The 21,005-nt window shown below is 40.3% G+C and overlaps 1 protein-coding gene across 3 annotated transcripts in view; it reads left to right on the top strand.

Annotated features, from left to right (window-relative positions):
- Nucleotides 1-19,844, top strand: part of EFNB2 (ephrin B2) — a 47,590-nt gene extending 27,746 nt beyond the window's left edge. For 2 of the 3 annotated variants that reach the window (XM_002824416.6, XM_054529211.2), the window contains 3 exons: nt 12,005-12,097; nt 12,831-12,944; nt 14,398-19,844. In XM_002824416.6, coding sequence (XP_002824462.1) covers nt 12,005-12,097; nt 12,831-12,944; nt 14,398-14,786 — 596 coding nt within the window. In that variant the 3' untranslated portion in view covers nt 14,787-19,844. The other variant, XM_054529212.2, reaches the window with a different exon arrangement.
- Nucleotides 19,845-21,005: the final 1,161 nt, after the last annotated feature.

The following is a 21,005-nucleotide window of genomic DNA, read 5'->3' as shown; positions in this document are numbered from 1 at the left end:
ATCCATAGCTAAGACACATCTTGTGGCATAGTCCATAAGTCATCTTTCCTAAGGACTGTTTGATTAAAGGTTGTTCTGTGAGATCCACCCTGTGGTGTTCATGGCATCCTCTTGGAGGCCTCCCTCACTCTCCATGCCTTGGCAAAGTCTTCCTTAAGAAACACTGAACGAGTCTGGAGAAGCTGCCATTTCTTAGGGCCCTCATTGGTTCAGTTGTCTATAGCTTTTTATTTTTTATTTTTTTTTAATAAAGAGCATGCAAAATTGGAAAGCTTCACAAACAGCTTTGCTATTTTTTAGACATGTACTCCACTTCTAAGCAAAATCACAGAATAAAGTAAAATGCTTGCACAAATATAATGAAACAATATTCTTAAAGAATCAAAGCAGAAGAACTTTAGAGTCTATTGCTTATGTTGTTGAGCATATTTTTGTTTTGTTCTCTGCTTTTGATTTACTTATTTCTGGGGTGTAGGTTTGGCAAGTAGCACTGAAACGTACTGAATGCACTGTTCTTTAGCAAGATAGAGGAGCTTTCAAATGTCCTCTTAACATATAGATTTCTTTTAGAATATAGAATAATGTGTGGGCTGTATAAAGCGATTATGTGCTTTATTTGATGAATTATTTATGTACGATAAATGTAGCAAAAGCCACATTTCCATCATTAAATGTAATCCCATTTGGTGATACAGCAACATCAGCCTGTCATTTGGGTCCTCTGATTGAGGGGTGAGGATTTATGTTTGATACCTTGAGCATAATGGCTGAGTTCAAGCATTTAAACTCATTTTTATTTTTAACCTACAGCTGTCATCTTTGTAATAGGATATTCATCAGAATCTTGCCAGAGACTGTGCATTTGGGATCTTGGGGGATACAGCACCACCACCACCCTCCCCCTGTCCAAGAGAAACAGATCAACATCTTAGGTTGAGAGTCTGGGGTCTGCAAGACCCGAGTTCTTGAGTGCCCTTTGACAAGTAACTTAACCCCTCTCTGCCTCAGTCTCTTCATCTGTAAAGTGGGGATAATGACAGCACCAGCTTCACAGGGTTGATGGGAATCCAGATGCGGTGGGATATATAAAATGCTTATTACTTCCACCTTTGACACCAAATACATATAACTAAGAGTTAACTTTGGAGCAGGGGAGGAAGTATGAGGCTCCAGGCTGGAGGCAGACCTGTGCTTGGCTGCAAGCTGGAGAGGATGGGCCCCAAAAGCTTGGCTGATTTGAAGTCCATCCATAAAATGGAACTCCAGAGAGTTTACACGTTTCAGGAATGCTGCATAACTTAATTATAAGATCTTCTCTCTTTGTCTTCTTTGAGTGTTATAAAAGCCCTTTTGTCCTTGAGCTTCCTTTACCAAGAAACATGCACTTATGTATCTTTTTTGTTCATGGAATTGCCCAAGCTTGTTAGCAGATCCTTTGTAAGACCCAAAAGAGACAGACAGGGGAGGAGTCTTCAGATACATATAATCATTTTTCCCAATTTCCATGTCACCAGCCTTGCCAGGACTTTTTTTCAGTTCCTTGTTACACAATGAAAATAGTGTATGTTTATTGATAATTTTAGTAGCATCCTAATGTGGTATAAATCGTCTTCCAGAGAAGAAAATGTGTCAGGGTTGCGTTATCACTGAGGCTAGCTGGGAAAGTAGATCAGTCCATTAGTCTGATAATTAGAAGCGTTGTTTCTGTTACTTCTTAACATCATGTGAACTCCTTTTCTGGCTGTCTTAAAGGTTTTCCCAGTATGTGTCAGTGAGACTCCTTATTGAATTTAATATGAATAAAGATAAATTCTTTACACTTAAGGATTAAAGTCTCAGCTTCTGCTTAACTTGAGATTGCACTGAGAAACTTCTGGCTCTCAGGTATAATGGAGTCACGACCACGGGGATGTCTGTCCCATATGGCTCAGTGTGTAAGAAGAAAAAGCTGTTGTGGACGGAGACTCTGTTCACATTAAATGACATCACCTAAGCCATCATGACAGCAAAAATTATTTAGGAATTGCTCAGAATAAAACTGCCTTCATTATTTCATAAAATGTATCTTGGTATCTTTAGCACCTTATTTATGGCTTTTTTAAGGTTCACTGGGATTTATAAATAACTGGACAATGCTAGAGACCTAGTACAAGAATGAAAGAGGATAGGCTTCTTTCTTAATAACCTTTAAACATTCATCAAGAAGATAAAACTTTAAAGCAAAATAAAACACATGAAAATAGCCAAGACACACAGACCAGACAAACAAATATTACTTTAACTTATTTGTATAGTTCTTAAGAGTCACATTTGTTCCTGAAGTTTCAAAATTTCAGGCTGGGTGTTTGATCACTTAGGGAAGCGTTGTGGCCTTCACATAATCTTCTCTCACTTTGAAGTCTAGAAACACAGACTTAGAGCAATTAGGTCTTAGAGCAATTTTTATCACTGTGAGAAAGCTGAAACTTAGAGAGTGTGAGTAGCTTAGTGCAATTCAGTTGGCCATCAAATGTCAGAAACAAAACTCAATCCAGGGCCGCTGGACCCTTAGGCCAGCATTGTTAGTTTACAGCAGTGCCTCCTGGGTCCAAACATCTAAGTGCACATGTAGCAATAGTAAAGATAGTATGCATGCATACATAACACATATGTAGAGACAGCAGAGTATACGTACACACATGTTGCATACATAGCAACAGCAGAGAAGCTCATGAACTATAAAGGATGGACTGTATGCTTGTATCAGACATTTTGGTACTGACGCTTTGTCATATATTGTGTACATATAACCAGCTTGCAATCATCTGCCCCCAAAGTTGAACTAAGAAAATCCTACAGGGTACTAGGAAAGGAAGGCCATTGGGAAAAGGTGGTTATAGTGGCAATTTGTTAGCTCTTATGAATTTTCTTTTTCTTTTTAGACATACTTTTAATTCCATTTTTTCAATAAGTCTATACTATTTTGTGTTTTTGTGTTAGCAAGTACTTTGAGCCCCTCAATAGAAAGTTGCTACATAATATAGTTATTAAAAATAAAAATCTCTCAAACGTACAAGTAGAGGTGGTATGAGACTTCAAATTTCCTTAGCCAAGTACAAGTGCAACAGTTTTGTTGGCTGGCTGGCTGGATAGACGGACTGATGGATTGGCAGACCCTCAAGCTGGAGTGTAATTGATCTCATTACAGAGGAGCCAGGCTGGGTGACAGTTCTGCTTTGCACGTGGCTTTTTGCATTGGTGAAGTAGCCCGTTTTGTTGTTCCTGATGTTAAACAGGAGATGAAGGTATTCTTTTATTGGCACAAACGTGGGAAATTGCTCTGGATTCTTAGAGGATAGAACATGTCCCCTGGACGGAATAAGGTTCATGTGTAGGGCACATTCAGATAGGGGCACCTTATTGGGGTTACTACTGGTCTCTAAATGGTCAAAGCAAACAACATGTCCATCTAAGCTGTGATGCCATGAGAGTAGTGCATTTTCTCCTCTGCAGTGTTATATTCTAAACTGTCAGCAGACATTAATTCGGTCGCTGGTGAAGTCCCACCACCTAGAGATGAACTCTGCCTCCGATGGATGTTTTCCACTTCAGTGCCACTCGTCTTGCAATTACTGGGTCATTAATATCATTGCATGCAATTAGTGACAGTAGAAAGAGCTAGAGGGTTGTGGGATGTGCACCCTCCCCACCATGAACTTTTTACTCTGACCCTTTCCCAGCTAGACCTTTTCGTATCTTGGCAAGGATATTTTAATGATTAAGACTGTCAAAATCTGGAGAGCAGGCACTGGATTATGTGCTGGAAATAATTCACTCAAACACATGCCTCTTCATGGTTCAGAATATTTTCATTAGATATTATCACTCTCCCTTCCCTGGGAAGTTTCATTTTAAAAAATCTGATGCTTAAGTACAGCTAACATAGACAATAGGGAATGATGTTTTATCTTTAGAACTCTTACATTATTCTTTTCTTTAAAAATGGGAGCTTAGTCATTACTATTGAAGCGGTCATCTGGCCACCTATTTTTAAAACACAATTCCTCCATCTTAGTACATTTTGGCCCATATTAAGCATATTAAGGCTGACTTTTTTTTTTTCAAGACATGGGGTTTTATTGGGGGCTCATATACATGAGAGAGAGAGTCCAGTGGCAATGGGCTAGACAAGATATCCGCATGGCCCCGTGGCAGTGAGCTGGGCAGGAAAACTGCATCTGCTTGCAAACAGCATGTAGTTTATCTATAGCATTTTCACTTAACACCACCCAGCTAATGACTTCCACCTGGCAACCTTCATTTACTCCAGAACTTAGGACCTCGAGTCCCTGTACGGCCCATGTTCCACAGGATGGGCCAAGGGCTCAGCTGTTCCTCATAGACAAGGAATGACTCTCCACATTGGCCACTCCCGGATTCCCTAGCTCAGGACACATATTCAGGTGTGTCTAAGGCTGGCTCTTCTATGTGAAGTTACTTATTCTTCTACCATTGACTCTCATGTTCCCACTATATTAAGTTTTTCTGAATTACTGTGGCAATAAGAAATGGTCCCTTAAATTATACTAGAAGAAAAGCCTTTTTTTCTGTTTTGTTTTTTATTTTGAAATTATGTTAAATTTTTTTTAACTGAGAGATTCCACCTGCATAAATCGTCATAACTTTTAACGATAAGATCTTAGACTTAGAAAGTGATGTTTTTCCTCGACAGAATTTATTAAAAGTCAAGACACCAAGGTGTTCCAAACAATATTTTGAGGGGAAATAAAATAAACAACTCCATAAATAATCTTATGTGGTTAAACATGTCTCTAGCAAAACAAACAAACAAAAAAGTCGGGGGTTGGGGGAGGTGAAGTTTATTGCCAGTACTATCTGGTCTTTCTCAGAAAAGCGTCAGTGTACATCACTGAGCCTGGATGGTATGTTTTCTTGATCTGTACCCTCTATGTGTACACGTGCTTGCAAGCACACACATGTAGACACGCACACATGTGCACCTGCCATCACTGCTTTCTGCTCTTCCGTCTTTTCACTCTTGAGTGTCTGTAGCCAGTAGCTTTCCAGGTCTGTATTGTCAAAGATAACTATGGCCCTGAATGTCTTCACTGATTGCTATTTGACATTCATACGGTTTTTAATGGTTAAAAGGCTTTATGTGAAAGCTGTGCTAGAATTTCTCCTGTTCTAGATGTGGTGTTTATTGCTTTATTTTGTGACTGTTCTCTCAGTAGATTGACCTTCTCCCTCAGTGTCCAAGCCTCACATAGCATGATGGCACCTGTAAACTCAGTTCTGTATCCTGGTATCCTTTCTCTTCCCAAGTAGAAGTAATTAAGTAATATATGTCATCAAAACCTTTTAAGTGTACATACAAACAAAAACAACTTACCAAACTGCTTCAAAGTTGTTCCATTGTTAACACTCTTATTTCTGAGCTCTGGGTAGAATGTCCTATTATTGTTCATCATGAATATTTGAAATTAAGGAAATAAAACTGTACCATTTTCTTTAAGAGCATCCATTTGCACTTGATAACATCTTCAGTCATATTTCAATGCTGGCAAACAGGAGGGGAGGTCTAAATTGTGACTCAATTTTAGAATCTACTTTTTCCAAATTATTCTGTTTAGTGCAGAAAACTAATTAATTGTGTTGCATAGAAAAGTCACTGAAGCTAAGCCAGTTATTACTTCTTAATGCATGATTTACTGCTTTAAGTTTTCAAAACACAACCATAGCAATGTGGTATTAATTCAAGTGATTCTTCCTATCATACTGAACAATATTTTCACAGGTGAAAAACTCACACATCCTCCATCACTGGTAGTTTATACAGTGTTTTAGCTGTGGCTCCCTGCATGCAAAATAAGAGTTAATCAAATGTCAGTGAGAACCGTCTCATCAAGTAGAGGGCTTGTTTTTTTTAAATTAACTTTGCTAAGTATAAATTTCTTCTTGAAAATAAATTCTTCTGGGCCGGGCACGGTGGCTCACGCCTATAATCCCAGCACTTTGGGAGGCCGAGGTGGGTGGATCACGAGGTCAGGAGATGGAGACCAAACTGGCTAACACTGTGAAATCCCGTCTCTACTAAAAATACAAAAAATGAGCCGGGCGTGGTGGCGGGCACCTGTAGTCCCAGCTACTCGGGAGGCTGAGGCAGGAGAATGACGTGAACCCGGGAGGCGGAGCTGCAGTGAGCCGAGATCACACCACTGCACTCCAGCCTGGGCGACAGAGCGAGACTCCGTCTCAAAAAAAAAAAAAAGAAAGAAAATAAACTCTTCTGTATTTTTCTTTCTTCAAGTGAGGCCATTTAGGGGAAGTATACCATAAAACTTTGGTCTAAGATAAGGCAAATTTGGTATTATAGGATGAAGTGCTATGTGATTTGAAGTAATGCTGAATTTTTTAAATATATTAAGCTAAACAAGAATAATGAGGCCCTTGGAAGTCATGATTATATTTCTCATTTTTCTCATTTTAAAGCCACAGTGAAAAACACATAAAAGGAAGAAGTTAGAAAAAAAATGAATGAAATTCTCTTTTTCCTTTTGGCAAATTAAATAGATGTTTCTGTTTCAGAAGGTTTTATTAATTAACTTTAAAGAAACAGTCATTTATTTTTGGCATTCAGTGAACATTATCATTTCCATGTTTAGAACTTTTGTTCTGAGTTAGCATCTTAAAAGATAACTGTGAAACTCAGGGCATTCAACTACGTTAATTTGAGTTTCAGAAATTGAATTCTTGTTTCTAGAGTACATAGTTTGAATTGATGTCAGGGTGTTAAATAGATAAATCTTAGCTTCCTAGGTTGTATATTCATTAATTATTTTTTTATCAGCCTTCTTATTTTTCAACTTACCTTATTCTTTTTTTTTTTTTTTTTTGACACTCAGATTTGATAGCCCTGTGGTAGAAGAAAACAGTAATATAGTTTGGTATGTTGTTGTGTTTATGTTTATTTTAAAGTCACGGCTTTGCTTTCCATGTTGTTACTGGATTATGCTTTTTTTAGTTCCTCAGTTTGCCAAGATAACAGTCTTCCGATCTTCAGAAGTCTGTATTGAGCTTAAGGAAACTGATGTGTAGGAAGACTCGCCTAAGAAGTCCAAATTAGCAAGGCTAGCATGTGAGGACATGCTGGAAAAGAATAGTTCCCATAGATATTGACAGAGAATGTTCATAAAATGCTACTTGTTTCGTGGTTATGTGAGAGTGAGTTGTGTCCAGTGCAGCTGTATGTAAGGGCAACGTTTTTATTCTGGCGACTCTGTGGTTTTCATGACTCTGGATGCTGATTATGTCTCTCTGACGGGCTTCTTCAACGGAGTTGATACAAATACTTGCTTTCAAGTATCCATCGGCCCTCTCCTCCATCCTGGCCCCGTACAAATACGCTACATTTTTCAATAATTTGAAATAACCCTCCATAGTATTTATATTTCCTGGTGCTTCGTTCTTTCCATAAGAACTGTGATACCATTATTCTGTAGGATTTTTTTGTGCTTCCCCGTTTCAAATCTCTGTGCCAGTGAGACCCGTATATCGGTACAAATCCAGAAGTTTGATTGTCCATCTGATTAGCACACTCTTAGCAATGTGGTGGACTAAACACAGCCAAGATGTGGGGCTGGAGCTTAGCCTCCTGGGAGCAGAGCGGTGAACATCAGATGAAGACATGTGAAAATGGAGTACTACTTCCTCTTCGCAGGGATGGGCTAAAAAGCACAGCCAGAAATATTCTTGCCCTTCCAGTCTGCTTTACAGTTACTCACTGGTTCTCTTTTTTTTCCTACTCAGATAACCAGTATACTCTTCCCAGTGACTAAGAACTGCAGATAAGTATAGGTGCAAATAGATGGCAAACCGCAGATGGCAGCTGTGTGGTTTCAGATGTGCTGCAGAACTTTTAGACGATGTGAACTCAAGGAACTTTTTTGCTGAGCAGTAATCTCTACCCACTGGAACTCAGGCCCTGGGGGGGACAATGTAGTGACTTCTATAAACTTACTACATGCAGTTAGACCCCTGAAGCAAAAGCTTTTAAAAGCAGGCTGTAAAATGCCCATGTATCTTTATTAAGCCTATTTTCCAACTGGATAGAGAAACTTTTCTGGTAATTTTTAGATTTGTAAAGTCTATTTTTTTCCTGAGCCAAGGGAAAAAAAATACTGGGCACTAAAAGCTTAGTTATAACAATGTTATTTTTTCTATCTCTGAATGATTAAATGTGATTTCATCTATTTAGCAATACTATGATTGTGGCTGCATTAGATCACGCTGATAGAAAGATACAAAGAAAACCTAAGTATAATGAACTAACAATTTATTTTCACTCTTTCTCTAAGTTAAAAATTCCCAGTACATTCAAATGAACAATGAACATAATTGCAAAATTGTCTCCTGAAATGGAAATAGATTTTTTTTCCCAAGCATTAGCAATTTCTTGTTATTTTTCAAAATCAGCCACTAAGCCTTTCAAAGCTTCTTGGTGACTTGCAGGAGAAATCAGAATATTAATCTTGTGGTTTTATTTCAGAGTTCGCTGCCAGGAAGGAGGTGTAATTGGGATAGGAGACTTTTTTTTTTTAGCTGTGTCACTGCTCAAGGAGATAGGTTTGGAACCTCAGCATAAGAATTATACTCCGTGATGAGGGTGTAGCAGGGGAGAAGAAAGGTGATTTTTACTATGGGAAGCTCTACTTACATCAAGTATAAAATAGACTGAAGTCATTTTGAATTATGTTATGCTCGTAAAGTTTACCTCCTGGAGTTTCAGTTAGTACCAGCGTACTCACTGGGTTAAAACAGGGTTATTCAGGCACCTTAGATCATTTCTCACTCATGGCAAAAATCTTTCGTGGTGGAATGTGTAACTGTATTTTAAATGCCCCTTTATAAGCAACCAAGTATTTGGGATGTTATTTTAATATTAATTGTGAATTTTTCAGTATCTTCCAGTAACCTTTGCAAGTCACAGGTTGACTTAAAAGGAAAAGAAGCAAAATCCTGAATATAGCAGAAAAACTGTCTGCGCTCAGACTGTTCAGCCCACTTTTGCTCACCACCCGGCAAGCACACTCCCCCAAACAAGCAATAGCCTGTGGCTTCAGAAGAACCTACAAAGGCAGCATCTGTAGATTTTTCCTTATTCAACTCTAAGACTTGAACGTTTCCCTCTTCCCCCCACACTTTTTTTTTAAACCAAGAAATAAAAAAGTTTTCACTCTTAAAGGTGCAAAGCAGTTTCATTCTTATGCAACACAGCCTTCCTCCTACTGTCTTGTAGTCTGTGGATGTTAAATTATAGATTCCAATTGAATTTTAATACTCTAGAGATTTTACATTTGTGGTTGTCAAGACACCATTTTGGTAAACCTAGGGAGCTCCACACAAAAGCATTGATATTCAGAAAAGGCACTGACCTACAAATTAAAAGAAAAAAAGTCAAATAATGTGCACCTCTTGTGCTTCCAATTTGACAAAGTAGAAGTCATCAGTAGTTTCTCCCTCTGCAGACGCAGTTCTCAATTCTATTTACAAGTAACTCTGCTCTACTGTGCCTGTCTTTCTCTTGCTGATACTCATTTAATTGTTTTTCTTTTGGATCTGAATCTTTGACTGTCTTTTCCCCTCAAGATTAAAATAAATAAATGTATATTCCTCCCCTTTCTTTCTGCACTGCCCTTCAGATCTCATTTTGTCATTTTTCAGCTTAGTGTTGAAACTTTTAGCAACAAAAAGTAAGTCATTTAACTTTGAGTTTGAGTGCACTTTTGCATGTAGGTTCATTTACGTGCATGTGAATTTAAAAACATTGGGATTCCACTTGAATTAAGTAAACCAAACATTTTAAACTACCAGCCAAATAGAGACATCAGCCTTTCACTTCTTTCTATATGCAGAGGTATCCTGATTTTTTAGAAAAATCAAATAGGAAAATTCTCAACAATTAATTGAAGATTATAGCACTGCTCTGAAATGGTCCAGAAATAGGGTCTGCTCATAGAAACTCATAGTTTGAAGCCTCTGGGAGGAAAGGATACTTTAAAATTTAGGCACATATTTGGAGGAGGGAAAAGGGAAAGAGCAGAACGAAGAACTGAAAAAAATCACACACCGGGGCCTGTCGTGGGGTGGGGGGCTGGGGGAGGGATAGCATTGGGAGATATACCTAATGTAAATGACGAGTTAACAGGTGCAGCACACCAACATGGCACATGTATACATATGTAACAAACCTGCACGTTGTGCACATGTACCCTAGAACTTAAAGTATAATAAAAAAAAATTTTTAATAGCCCCATTAAATAATTAAAAAAATATTTTTTTTAGATTCACAGAAGTGTACAAAATTTTTAGGTATTTTTTTTTAAGCTGTCTGCTGAACAGTTTCTTAATGGTCTACAATGTTTGTATCTACAAACAGATACTGTCTGCTTCTTACTACCTTCCAAGACATTATTATTATGGCAATTATTGCCCAGTTTCCCGGGAAAAATTTATCCACAGTTACAGAAGAATGAGATGCGATTGTGAGACTGTAAAGTTTAAGCAGGCACTCAGAGAAGCACAGTGATATGTATGCACAGAAGAGGCAGCCTTTGTTTTGAGGAAAACAGTGAAAGTAAAAGTTAATTCAAGACCACAAAGACAAGTAAATAAGTGCCTTATTTTTGTAGTTAATATAATTTCAGTGGAATGCATATTTCTACCATAAAGGCATATAGAACTTGTTTGCTGACCTACTGTTTGGAAAACAAACAATCCCATTAGAAGAATGTCTTTGGGATTTATTTTTACCGGAAAATCAATCCTTTTTTCAGTCCCTTGCAAAGTACAGTGTTACAAGACAAGACTTTGATAATCAGGTAGAAAATGGATTTAAATTGCAGAAGTGTATATGAAACACTTTTGTTCCTTGCCCCTTGAACTTTAGGGGAATGAAAATGTCTAGCACTCTCCACCTTCTTTTCTCTCCTGGAACTTGAACTGTAATTCAAAGCCTGTTTCTCATTAAAGTACCTGGCAGCCTATCTCTTTACAGCTTGAGTTACAAAGCTATTCAGAGACCTCACTGGTCTAAAGAGACAGAACAAGGATGTGTTTAAATAGAGCATAGGCTGTTGAAAAAAAAAATGCTGAAAATGGTAAAATGATTCTGTCCTTCCTTCCAGTCCTCACTGCTGAGGTGGAGAGGGAATTCAATTGGTGAACACCAGCAAGTGGCTGGTGAAAGTGCCCACTTTCTCTCCAGGGTTGCCACAGGACCCAGAATCAGTGGTGGGCATGTGTGTGAACCCTCTATTCAGCCAGAGTTTTCCCGCAGCAGGTAGTTTGGTTGAAGAGGTTGACTAAGGTTGACATTGGCAGTAATAACACGTGTGTTCTTCTGATTTACAAAACGATGGAGGAAAAAGGGGAGATTTTGAAGACCTGAATTCTGGTATACTTCTTAAGCATGTATAAGGCTGAAAAAAGAAGACAAGGGTTGTGGGAGGCTCCTGGTCTAGTGTTTACAGAACTTGGATGCTTGACAAACAGAGCGTCAAGCTAATTGTTCTTGAAGCAGGAAATCTGTGGTGGAGGAAGCAGGTGTGGGGGGATGATTACCACATTTGGAAATGGCTGCATTAACTATTTTGCTCTTCTGAGTTTGGCCCCAAAAGAGTCCATAGACTTTTTGAAAGATGCCACCCCTTTTATTTATAGACTAACATTAAATCAGTCATTTGTGAAGGAAGGAGAAAGTGCCTAAATAAATTTGGAGTCAGATAGCATACATGCGGCAGTGTTTCCGATATCCATTTCTCTTTGTTTCTTTTTCTTTTTCTTTTTGGCTTTCAGCATCCCCATACTTTCAGAAAACTTGTGACTAAGAGTGAATTCTTATTTTTCAAATTGTTTTCAGACATTTCATGTTCATGTAAACTTGGCTTATTGATTTCCTGATTTTTCTTTATTTTTTTGTTCTGTCCATTTTATTTTTGATCAGCTACATCAAATGGGTCTTTGGAGGGCCTGGATAACCAGGAGGGAGGGGTGTGCCAGACAAGAGCCATGAAGATCCTCATGAAAGTTGGACAAGGTAAAGACCATCTGCTGCTTCATGACGCCACTGGGACCTGGTGTAGCCCCCAGCTAGTGTGGCGCTAATGCTGCCGACGCCCACCTTCATTCGCGCTTCTCTTTAGTTTTCAAAGCAAACCCTTCTGCACTTTGAGCCACTGACAGATTTCCTCAAGTCAATGTACTAAGCTTTTATCGGAGATCTCTCTAAGAGTTGGTGTCAGCAAGGTAGAATGTCTATTGCCATAGATAGATAGATAGATGATAGACAGATATTTCTTTTTAAAAAGCAAAACACTTTGGTTCAAAATCAAAATATCCAGAATGAAAACTAAAAGCTTGTGCAGTTTTGCTCATTTCTGAATCTTGACTACAGAAGAGTTTTGTTCATTGTGACTTTTCCAATATAGATAACCTATTGTGCAGAAAGAAATAATTATTCTTCTAATTAAAAATTGGTATAGTAGTCAATCAACTTGCTCAGTTAAATTGAAATGTCATCTGCAATGCTTTGCCTGCCAAATGCAAGAATCCCTATAGTTTCCACAGATGGCCTCACGATCTAAACCTCTGAAATAACTAGTATAACCATTTTGTTTTAAAAGAAAAATTATATTCTTGTATTTCACAGTACTTTGCATAAAGACTCTTATGTTCATTGCTATTCATGCCTGTTGAAATATATATGCAGCTCCTAAAGCTAGATATTGTCAGATGTCTGTGCCGTAATTAATCATTTGTTTTTCATATAGATGCAAGTTCTGCTGGATCAACCAGGAATAAAGATCCAACAAGACGTCCAGAACTAGAAGCTGGTACAAATGGAAGAAGTTCGACAACAAGTCCCTTTGTAAAACCAAATCCAGGTATAACAGCATGATCTGTGTGTATGGAGGTCTGTGGGTACCACATTCTTAGTAGTATCTTAAAAGGTAGGGCAGAGTCTAAGGACTTCTAACCAGTTAGGATTAGCTGGAAGTTACAGTGATCAGGAATCTTTGCTGTCAGTGAGTCATCATTAATTACACTCAATAAGAACAAAATAACTCATTCCAATGAAAGTCATACATTCAAAGGAGTAGAATTCATGAGCTGTACGTGCCAGTTATTAGAACTACTCTGTCAGGCCAAAGGTTTCATTGGCTGACATTTTATCAAGCTGGTTGTCAACGCCAGCTTAAAGCTGATGTTAATGTATATGTAATTAATGTGCTAATCCCTCATCTAATTATATGTAATCCACAGAGGGTTTAATTGATCCTCTTCTAAATTTTAAATGGTAACATTTTTAAATATTGCATAATAGTATTTTTTCAGGTGGTTATCGTTATTTTGTTTCACATTTTCCATGTAAAAGAAAATATTAAACAGGTCCCTGGCAAAAGTGTAGAATACCAGATAAAATTGTCCATCGTTGACCTTCATTTTCTTAACAGTCTTGGAACAAATAGTTCTGTATTTGTTACCATGCTAATGAAGGTTTTATAGAGTAGCCGTTGAGCAGACATCAGCAGTTTTGTATTAGGGATTGTTGTGTGCTTGGTTGGTCGTTGTGCGAATTTATCATCTGCAGCAATATTCCGTCTCTTTCCAAGAGTCAAGGAGGGAAGTTGTTATTTCTAACTTTCAATGACAAGATGTGTCAAATTCTTGTGACAAACTGATAAATGGATAATATAATGATGCCAGGCAATTTTTTAGTGCTTAACATTTGGGCTGGCAGTCTGTTCGGTGTGAGAGTTTCTGCTGCCTTCCAAATATATTTTAAGTGTAAATCAAATAATACGGATGAGTTACGAGCTGCACATTTTCCCAGGCCCCCTCACTCCTTCCGCGTTCCCGAGCTGTTCTGTTCTGCCAGGAGGTAGGGCTCTTCTTTAGAAGGCAGGCCCTTTGAAGGTTCGCATGAAACTCCCTTTCTCAAAGGAGGCGGAAGAGCAATACCACATAAACGCTCACCGCTGACCTGGAGAATTGGCCGCTTCCCTTTTTCTTCCCTGCCGCTGCCCCAGGCTGGCTGACACGGGTTCCAAGATGAAGCAAGATCAAGGGCTGGCTGTCACCGACAGTCTGTGCTCTTGCTGGATAACGATACAAAGGAAACCCTGGGGCTTGGGAGGGTAGGGAAGTCCCTCCTAGAGATACCTCTCATTTCCCTTTGCATTGAGCTCTTAGATGAGGTATTGGTGAGGCAAAGTCCAGCTTCTAGGTAGTAATAAGCCTGGCTTATTTTTCACATTTTTAAGGGTCATAAAAGCAGTCCATCAGCACCGGGACAGCAGTAACCATCTCTGACCTTTTCTGTCTCCGCGTCTGCAGGTTCTAGCACAGACGGCAACAGCGCCGGACATTCGGGGAACAACATCCTCGGTTCCGAAGTGGCCTTATTCGCAGGGATTGCTTCAGGATGCATCATCTTCATCGTCATCATCATCACGCTGGTGGTCCTCTTGCTGAAGTACCGGAGGAGACACAGGAAGCACTCGCCACAGCACACAACCACACTGTCGCTCAGCACACTGGCCACACCCAAGCGCAGCGGCAACAACAACGGCTCGGAGCCCAGTGACATTATCATCCCGCTAAGGACTGCGGACAGCGTCTTCTGCCCTCACTACGAGAAGGTCAGCGGGGACTACGGGCACCCGGTGTACATCGTCCAGGAGATGCCCCCGCAGAGCCCGGCGAACATTTACTACAAGGTCTGAGAGGGACCCTGGTGGTACCTGTGCTTTCCCAGAGGACACCTAATGTCCCGATGCCTCCCTTGAGGGTTTGAGAGCCCGCGTGCTGGAGAATTGACTGAAGCACAGCACCGGGGGAGAGGGACACTCCTCCTTGGAAGAGCCCGTCGCGCTGGACAGCTTACCTAGTCTTGTAGCATTCGGCCTTGGTGAACACACACGCTCCCTGGAAGCTGGAAGACTGTGCAGAAGACGCCCATTCGGACTGCTGTGCCGCGTCACACGTCTCCTCCTCGAAGCCATGTGCTGCGGTCACTCAGGCCTCTGCAGAAGCCAAGGGAAGACAGTGGTTTGTGGACGAGAGGGCTGTGAGCATCCTGGCAGGTGCCCCAGGACGCCACGCCTGGAAGGGCCGGCTTCTGCCTGGGGTGCGTTTCCCCCGCAGTGCATACCGGACTTGTCACACGGACCTTGGGCTAGTTAAGGTGTGCAAAGATCTCTAGAGTTTAGTCCTTGCTGTCTCACTCGTTCTGTTACCCAGGGCTCTGCAGCACCTCACCTGAGACCTCCACTCCACATCTGCATCACTAATGGAACACTCATGTCTGGAGTCCCCTCCTCCAGCCGTTGGCAACAACAGCTTCAGTCCATGGGTAATCCGTTCATAGAAATTGTGTTTGCTAACAAGGTGCCCTTTAGCCAGATGCTAGGCTGTCTGCGAAGAAGGCCAAGAGTTCGTAGAAGGGAGTGGGGCTGGGGAAAGGGCTGGCTGCAATTGCAGCTCACTGCTGCTGCCTCTGAAACAGAAAGTTGGAAGGGAAAAAAGAAAAAAGCAATTAGGTAGCACAGCACTTTGGTTTTGCTGAGATTTAAGAGGCAAGTAGGAGACACGACAGCACACACAGTGGATTCCAGTGCATGGGGAGGCACTTGCTGTTATCAAATAGCGATGTGCAGGAAGAAAAGCCCCTCTTCATTCCGGGGAACAAAGACGGGTATTGTTGGGAAAGGAACAGGCTTGGAGGGAAGGGAGAAAGTAGGCCGCTGATGATATATTCGGGCAGGACTGTTGTGGTACTGGCAATAAGATATACAGCTCCGAGCTGTAGGAGAGTCGGTCTGCTTTGGATGATTTTTTAAGCAGACTCAGCTGCTATACTTATCACATTTTATTAAACACAGGGAAAGCATTTAGGAGAATAGCAGAGAGCCAAATCTGACCTAAAAGTTGGAAAGCCAAAGGTCAAACAGGCTGTAATTCCATCATCATCGTTGTTATTAAAGAATTCTCATCTATAAAAGGTAGGTCAGATCCCCCTCCCCCCAGGTTCCCCCTTCCCCTCCCGATTGAGCCTTACGACACTTTGGTTTATGCGGTGCTGTCCGGGTGCCAGGGCTGCAGGGTCGGTACTGATGGAGGCTGCAGCGCCTGGTGCTCTGTGTCAAGGTGAAGCACATACGGCAAACCTCTTAGAGTCCTTAAGACGGAAATAAATTATGATGTCCAGGGGGAGAAGGAAGATAGGACATATTTATAATAGGTATATAGAACACAAGGGATATAAAATGAAAGATTTTTACTAATATATATTTTAAGGTTGCACACAGTACACACCAGAAGATGTGAAATTCATTCGTGGCAATTAAGTGGTCCCAATGCTCAGCGCTTAAAAAAAACAAATTGGACAGCTACTTCTGGGAAAAACAACATCATTCCAAAAAGAACAATAATGAGAGCAAATGCAAAAATAACCAAGTCCTCCGAAGGCATCTCACGGAACCGTAGACTAGGAAGTACGAGCCCCGCAGAGCAGGAAGTCGATGTGACTGCATCATATATTTAACAATGACAAGATGTTCCGGCATTTATTTTCTGCGTTGGGTTTTCCCTTGCCTTATGGGCTGAAGTGTTCTCTAGAATCCAGCGGGTCACACTGGGGGCTTCAGGTGATGATTTAGCTCTGGCTCCCTCCTCCTGTCCTCCCCCGCACCCCCTCCCTTCTGGGAAACAAGAAGAGTAAACAGGAAACCTACTTTTTATGTGCTATGCAAAATAGACATCTTTAACATAGTCCTGTTACTATGGTAACACTTTGCTTTCTGAATTGGAAGGGAAAAAAAATGTAGCGACAGCATTTTAAGGTTCTCAGACCTCCAGTGAGTACCTGCAAAAATGAGTTGTCACAGAAATTATGATCCCCTATTTCCTGAACCTGGAAATGATGTTGGTCCAAAGTGCGTGTGTGTATGTGTGAGTGGGTGTGTGGTATACATGTGTACATATATGTATAATATATATCTACAATATATATTATATATATCTATATCATATTTCTGTGGAGGGTTGCCGTGGTAACCAGCCACAGTACATATGTAATTCTTTCCATCACCCCAACCTCTCCTTTCTGTGCATTCGTACAAGAGTTTCTTGTAAGCCATCAGAAGTTACTTTTAGGATGGGGGAGAGGGGCGAGAAGGGGAAAAATGGGAAATAGTCTGATTTTAATGAAATCAAATGTATGTATCATCAGTTGGCTACGTTTTGGTTCTATGCTAAACTGTGAAAAATCAGATGAATTGATAAAAGAGTTCCCTGCAACCAATTGAAAAGTGTTCTGTGCGTCTGTTTTGTGTCTGGTGCAGAATATGACAATCTACCAAGCGTCCCTTTATTTGAAGTTGGTTTAGCTTTGGAAAGTTACTGTAAATGCCTTGCTTGTATGGTCGTCGCTGGTCACCCGACTTTGGAATTTCACCCATCATGTTTAAGTGAAGATGCTGTAAATAGGTTCAGATTTTACTGTCTATGGATTTGGGGTGTTACAGTAGCCTTATTCACCTTTTTAATAAAAACACACGTGAAAACAAGAAAGAAATGGCTTTTCTTACCCAGATTGTGTACATAGAGCAATGTTGGTTTTTTATAAAGTCTAAGCAAGATGTTTTGTATAAAATCTGAATTTTGCAATGTATTTAGCTACAGCTTGTTTAACGGCAGTGTCATTCCCCTTTGCACTGTAATGAGGAAAAAATGGTATAAAAGGTTGCCAAATTGCTGCATATTTGTGCCGTAATTATGTACCATGAATATTTATTTAAAATTTCGTTGTCCAATTTGTAAGTAACACAGTATTATGCCTGAGTTATAAATATTTTTTTCTTTCTTTGTTTTATTTTAATAGCCTGTCATAGGTTTTAAATCTGCTTTAGTTTCACATTGCAGTTAGCCCCAGAAAATGAAATCCGTGAAGTCACATTCCACATGTTTCAAACTGAATTTGTTCTTAAAAAAATAAAATATTTTTTTCCTATGGAAAAAGTGCCTTCAAAGTACTTTTCTTCTTTTCTTTTCTTTTCATTTTTCTTTCTTTTTTGTTTGTTATTTTAATTTGCCTTCCTTTACTGTATTTCCCCCAAAATTACAGTAATCCAGAGACTTCTGTCCATGGACACTGTGTGCCCACTTTTCAAATCGGGATGTGCACATAACACAAATATTAATTTTGCTAAGAGCCGTGAGCTCATTATTCCCCATAAAACCACGAATTCACATTTCAAAAATAATACGCAATTGTATAAAATCCTAATAATCCTCAACGGAAAATCTCCCTAGTGGCACCTGAATTGCACAGTCAGAATAGTTACCTACAAAGTTAACTGTCTGAGGAAAAAGAGGGAAATGTACTCTTATCTTACACTTAATTCCAAATTGATCTAGTATCCATAGAAGCAAAAGAGCTGTCTATCGATTCATTTTTCTTAACAGAATAATCCTAGGGAGAAGAAAAAAGTCAAATGTTTTTGTAAAAACTTAACATTGATGAAAGCACATTTTGAGATACTGGTTGAAGGCAACCCAGAGGCCAGCTGTGAGTTTAAAACACACTTTCAGTGGTCACCTTCCTGGGGAAGGTAACTATGTACCCTGAGGGGTGAGATTATTTTTCAGGCCTCTTGTAGTCCTGGGTACTAAGACTGATCATTATACTTCCTGGGTAGCTTTTTAAACAACCAAGAGTCCCCACCCGTAGCAGAGAACTTCACACCCTTGAGATCTGAGTGCTAAGATCTTTACATTATCTCAGGTTAATCCCTGCCATAAGAGTGAGACATTTTAGGTAGGGAGAATGGGAAAAGGCCCCTGGAGTCAGGAAGCAAGCCAGAAGAGTTCCCAGGTCTGACTGACTTGCCCAAGACCACACCCCAATCAGTGGAAGAAACCATATGTTTCAAAAGTCCCCAGGTGATGAAGAAAGGCTGGGTTGGACACAGGGATCTACACAGCTTAGCATAGTACTTGTACTAGAGAAATGTTTGTTAAATAAATGCCTCCCTTCATCAGCAACAACAACAATCCCCGGAGGCCCAGGGTTTTCGTTGATGCTAGAATCATAGTTTCATCTATTCCAGGATTTTATCCTGCTACACCCACCTGCCTTCAGTTGCAGATCCAAGTTTATGTATGCAATTTTATGGCCAAGCAACTAAGCTGAACCCTCAACCATATGTACCAAGGTCATTTCTGATTAGTTTGGGCAAAAGAAAAGAACCAAAGTGAAATCATGCATTTTCAACCTTTACTTTGTGGTCCCTATTACAGTATAAATTACCGAATACACAATGTCATGGTTTGGACCTTGTTTTTAAACCACGTTTTCTGAGTAAGCCAAGCTCAGCTAAGAAACAAGATTTGTCCACTTGTTCTTTTCACCTGGGAAGAAGGAACCACATGCAGAAGCTCCTTGCAAGAGGGCGTATAACCAGATGCCCTTTGTTGTGTCTGAAAGGTGAACCCAGCCTGCTGTGAGCACGTTACTGCTCTGCACAGGGAAGTGTCCCTCAGCCAGCAGCCCGCTCTCTTTCTTATCAACTCCCTTTTTGGCAAAGAACCCTGGGATAAAGGTTCGCAATGGAAATGAGAAAAAATAAAGTATTCCTTCCTGGGTAACTGCTGTCCAGCTTACTGTCAGTCTCTGAACCCAACCCAGAGAAGAATTAGCAAAAGAAAAAGAAAACTCCGGAGTAGTAAAACTCACTTTCCTAATGTAGGTAAAAAAAAAAGGACCATTACCCTACTTTTTGGTTGGGTAGCAAATAGGCCTCAGGTGGCTCAGGAGACACAGTAGCTACTGCAGCACCAAGGACGCTAGCCTGGATGTGCTACTGCTTTAGTTTTTACTTTGGATGGATTTTTGAATTATGTTTGTGATATTTACACTATACACTTACTTGAAGGCAAATTTTCAGCATCGTCATGGAAAAGAGTATTTCCTACTCCGATTCATTATTCCAGGTAGAGAATCATTCATCAGTCATTTGAGGGGGGGGTACTAAAATATTGCATTATTTGTAACAAAATATAGCAAACCAGGTAGGTTAATCCATTTTTAGATGTGTCCCAAAAGCTAAGGATACATGCAGCTTAAGATTTTTATACTTTGATAACTTGATTAGTGGAATCTCTTTAAAATAATGTTCATATGCAGTCAACCATATCTTTAAAAACAACCAATCCCCTCAAGAAGCCTCCAAGTATACATCAGGTACACAGGCATACGGCACAAGGAAAATAATACTAATTATAGCAGCACAGTTTCTGGCCAGTTGTAGACAGTTAACAAAGGTGTTAAATCATGAAAGGGGCACCTGGTTTCTAGCTCTATTTCTGCTACTGACTCATGCTGTGACCTTCAGCAGATCCTTTTATGTTCTGTGCCTCAGAGCCTCACCTGTAAAGTGAGAGGGATGGATTCTAAGATACCGAAGGTCGCTTTTGGCTTTTTGCAGGATTCGCAGCAAAAAGCCATCACCATTTTCAGCTGTACAAAAGTATCTCCATGCAAGCTTCTCCATGTCCTAGTGTGCTGCAGACACAGCTCTGAAGTCTGCGGAGGTGGTGCCCAGTCGGCCCCACCTTTTAGCTGCGCATGCCCATCCACCCACTGCCTCCAACAAGAACCCGCTGCCCGGGGCCCAGGGTCCAGGGCTGTGCAGCTCTTCACCCTTCCCTAGAATCAAAATCCAAAAAGACTTCAGAACCAGCAATGTATACATACGGATTGAGCTGGTGTTGCCAGCCCTTCCCTCTAATTGTTAAGTGGAATCATTTATCCACTTGGAAGGTGAAAGTGGAAAACATTTTCAGGCCACTGCAGGTGGGGTCCGAGCACATTTGCTACACCCTTCTACGTGAATGCCTGATAAAGACTCACCACGAGGCAGGCAACGTGTCAGGTGGTCACA

This window comes from Pongo abelii, chromosome 14 (assembly GCF_028885655.2).
Source record: "Pongo abelii isolate AG06213 chromosome 14, NHGRI_mPonAbe1-v2.0_pri, whole genome shotgun sequence".
In the NCBI taxonomy this organism is placed as follows: Eukaryota; Metazoa; Chordata; class Mammalia; order Primates; family Hominidae; genus Pongo; species Pongo abelii.
The sequence above is the reverse complement of the archived record's forward strand: the minus strand, read 5'-3'. Positions and strand labels throughout refer to the sequence as shown.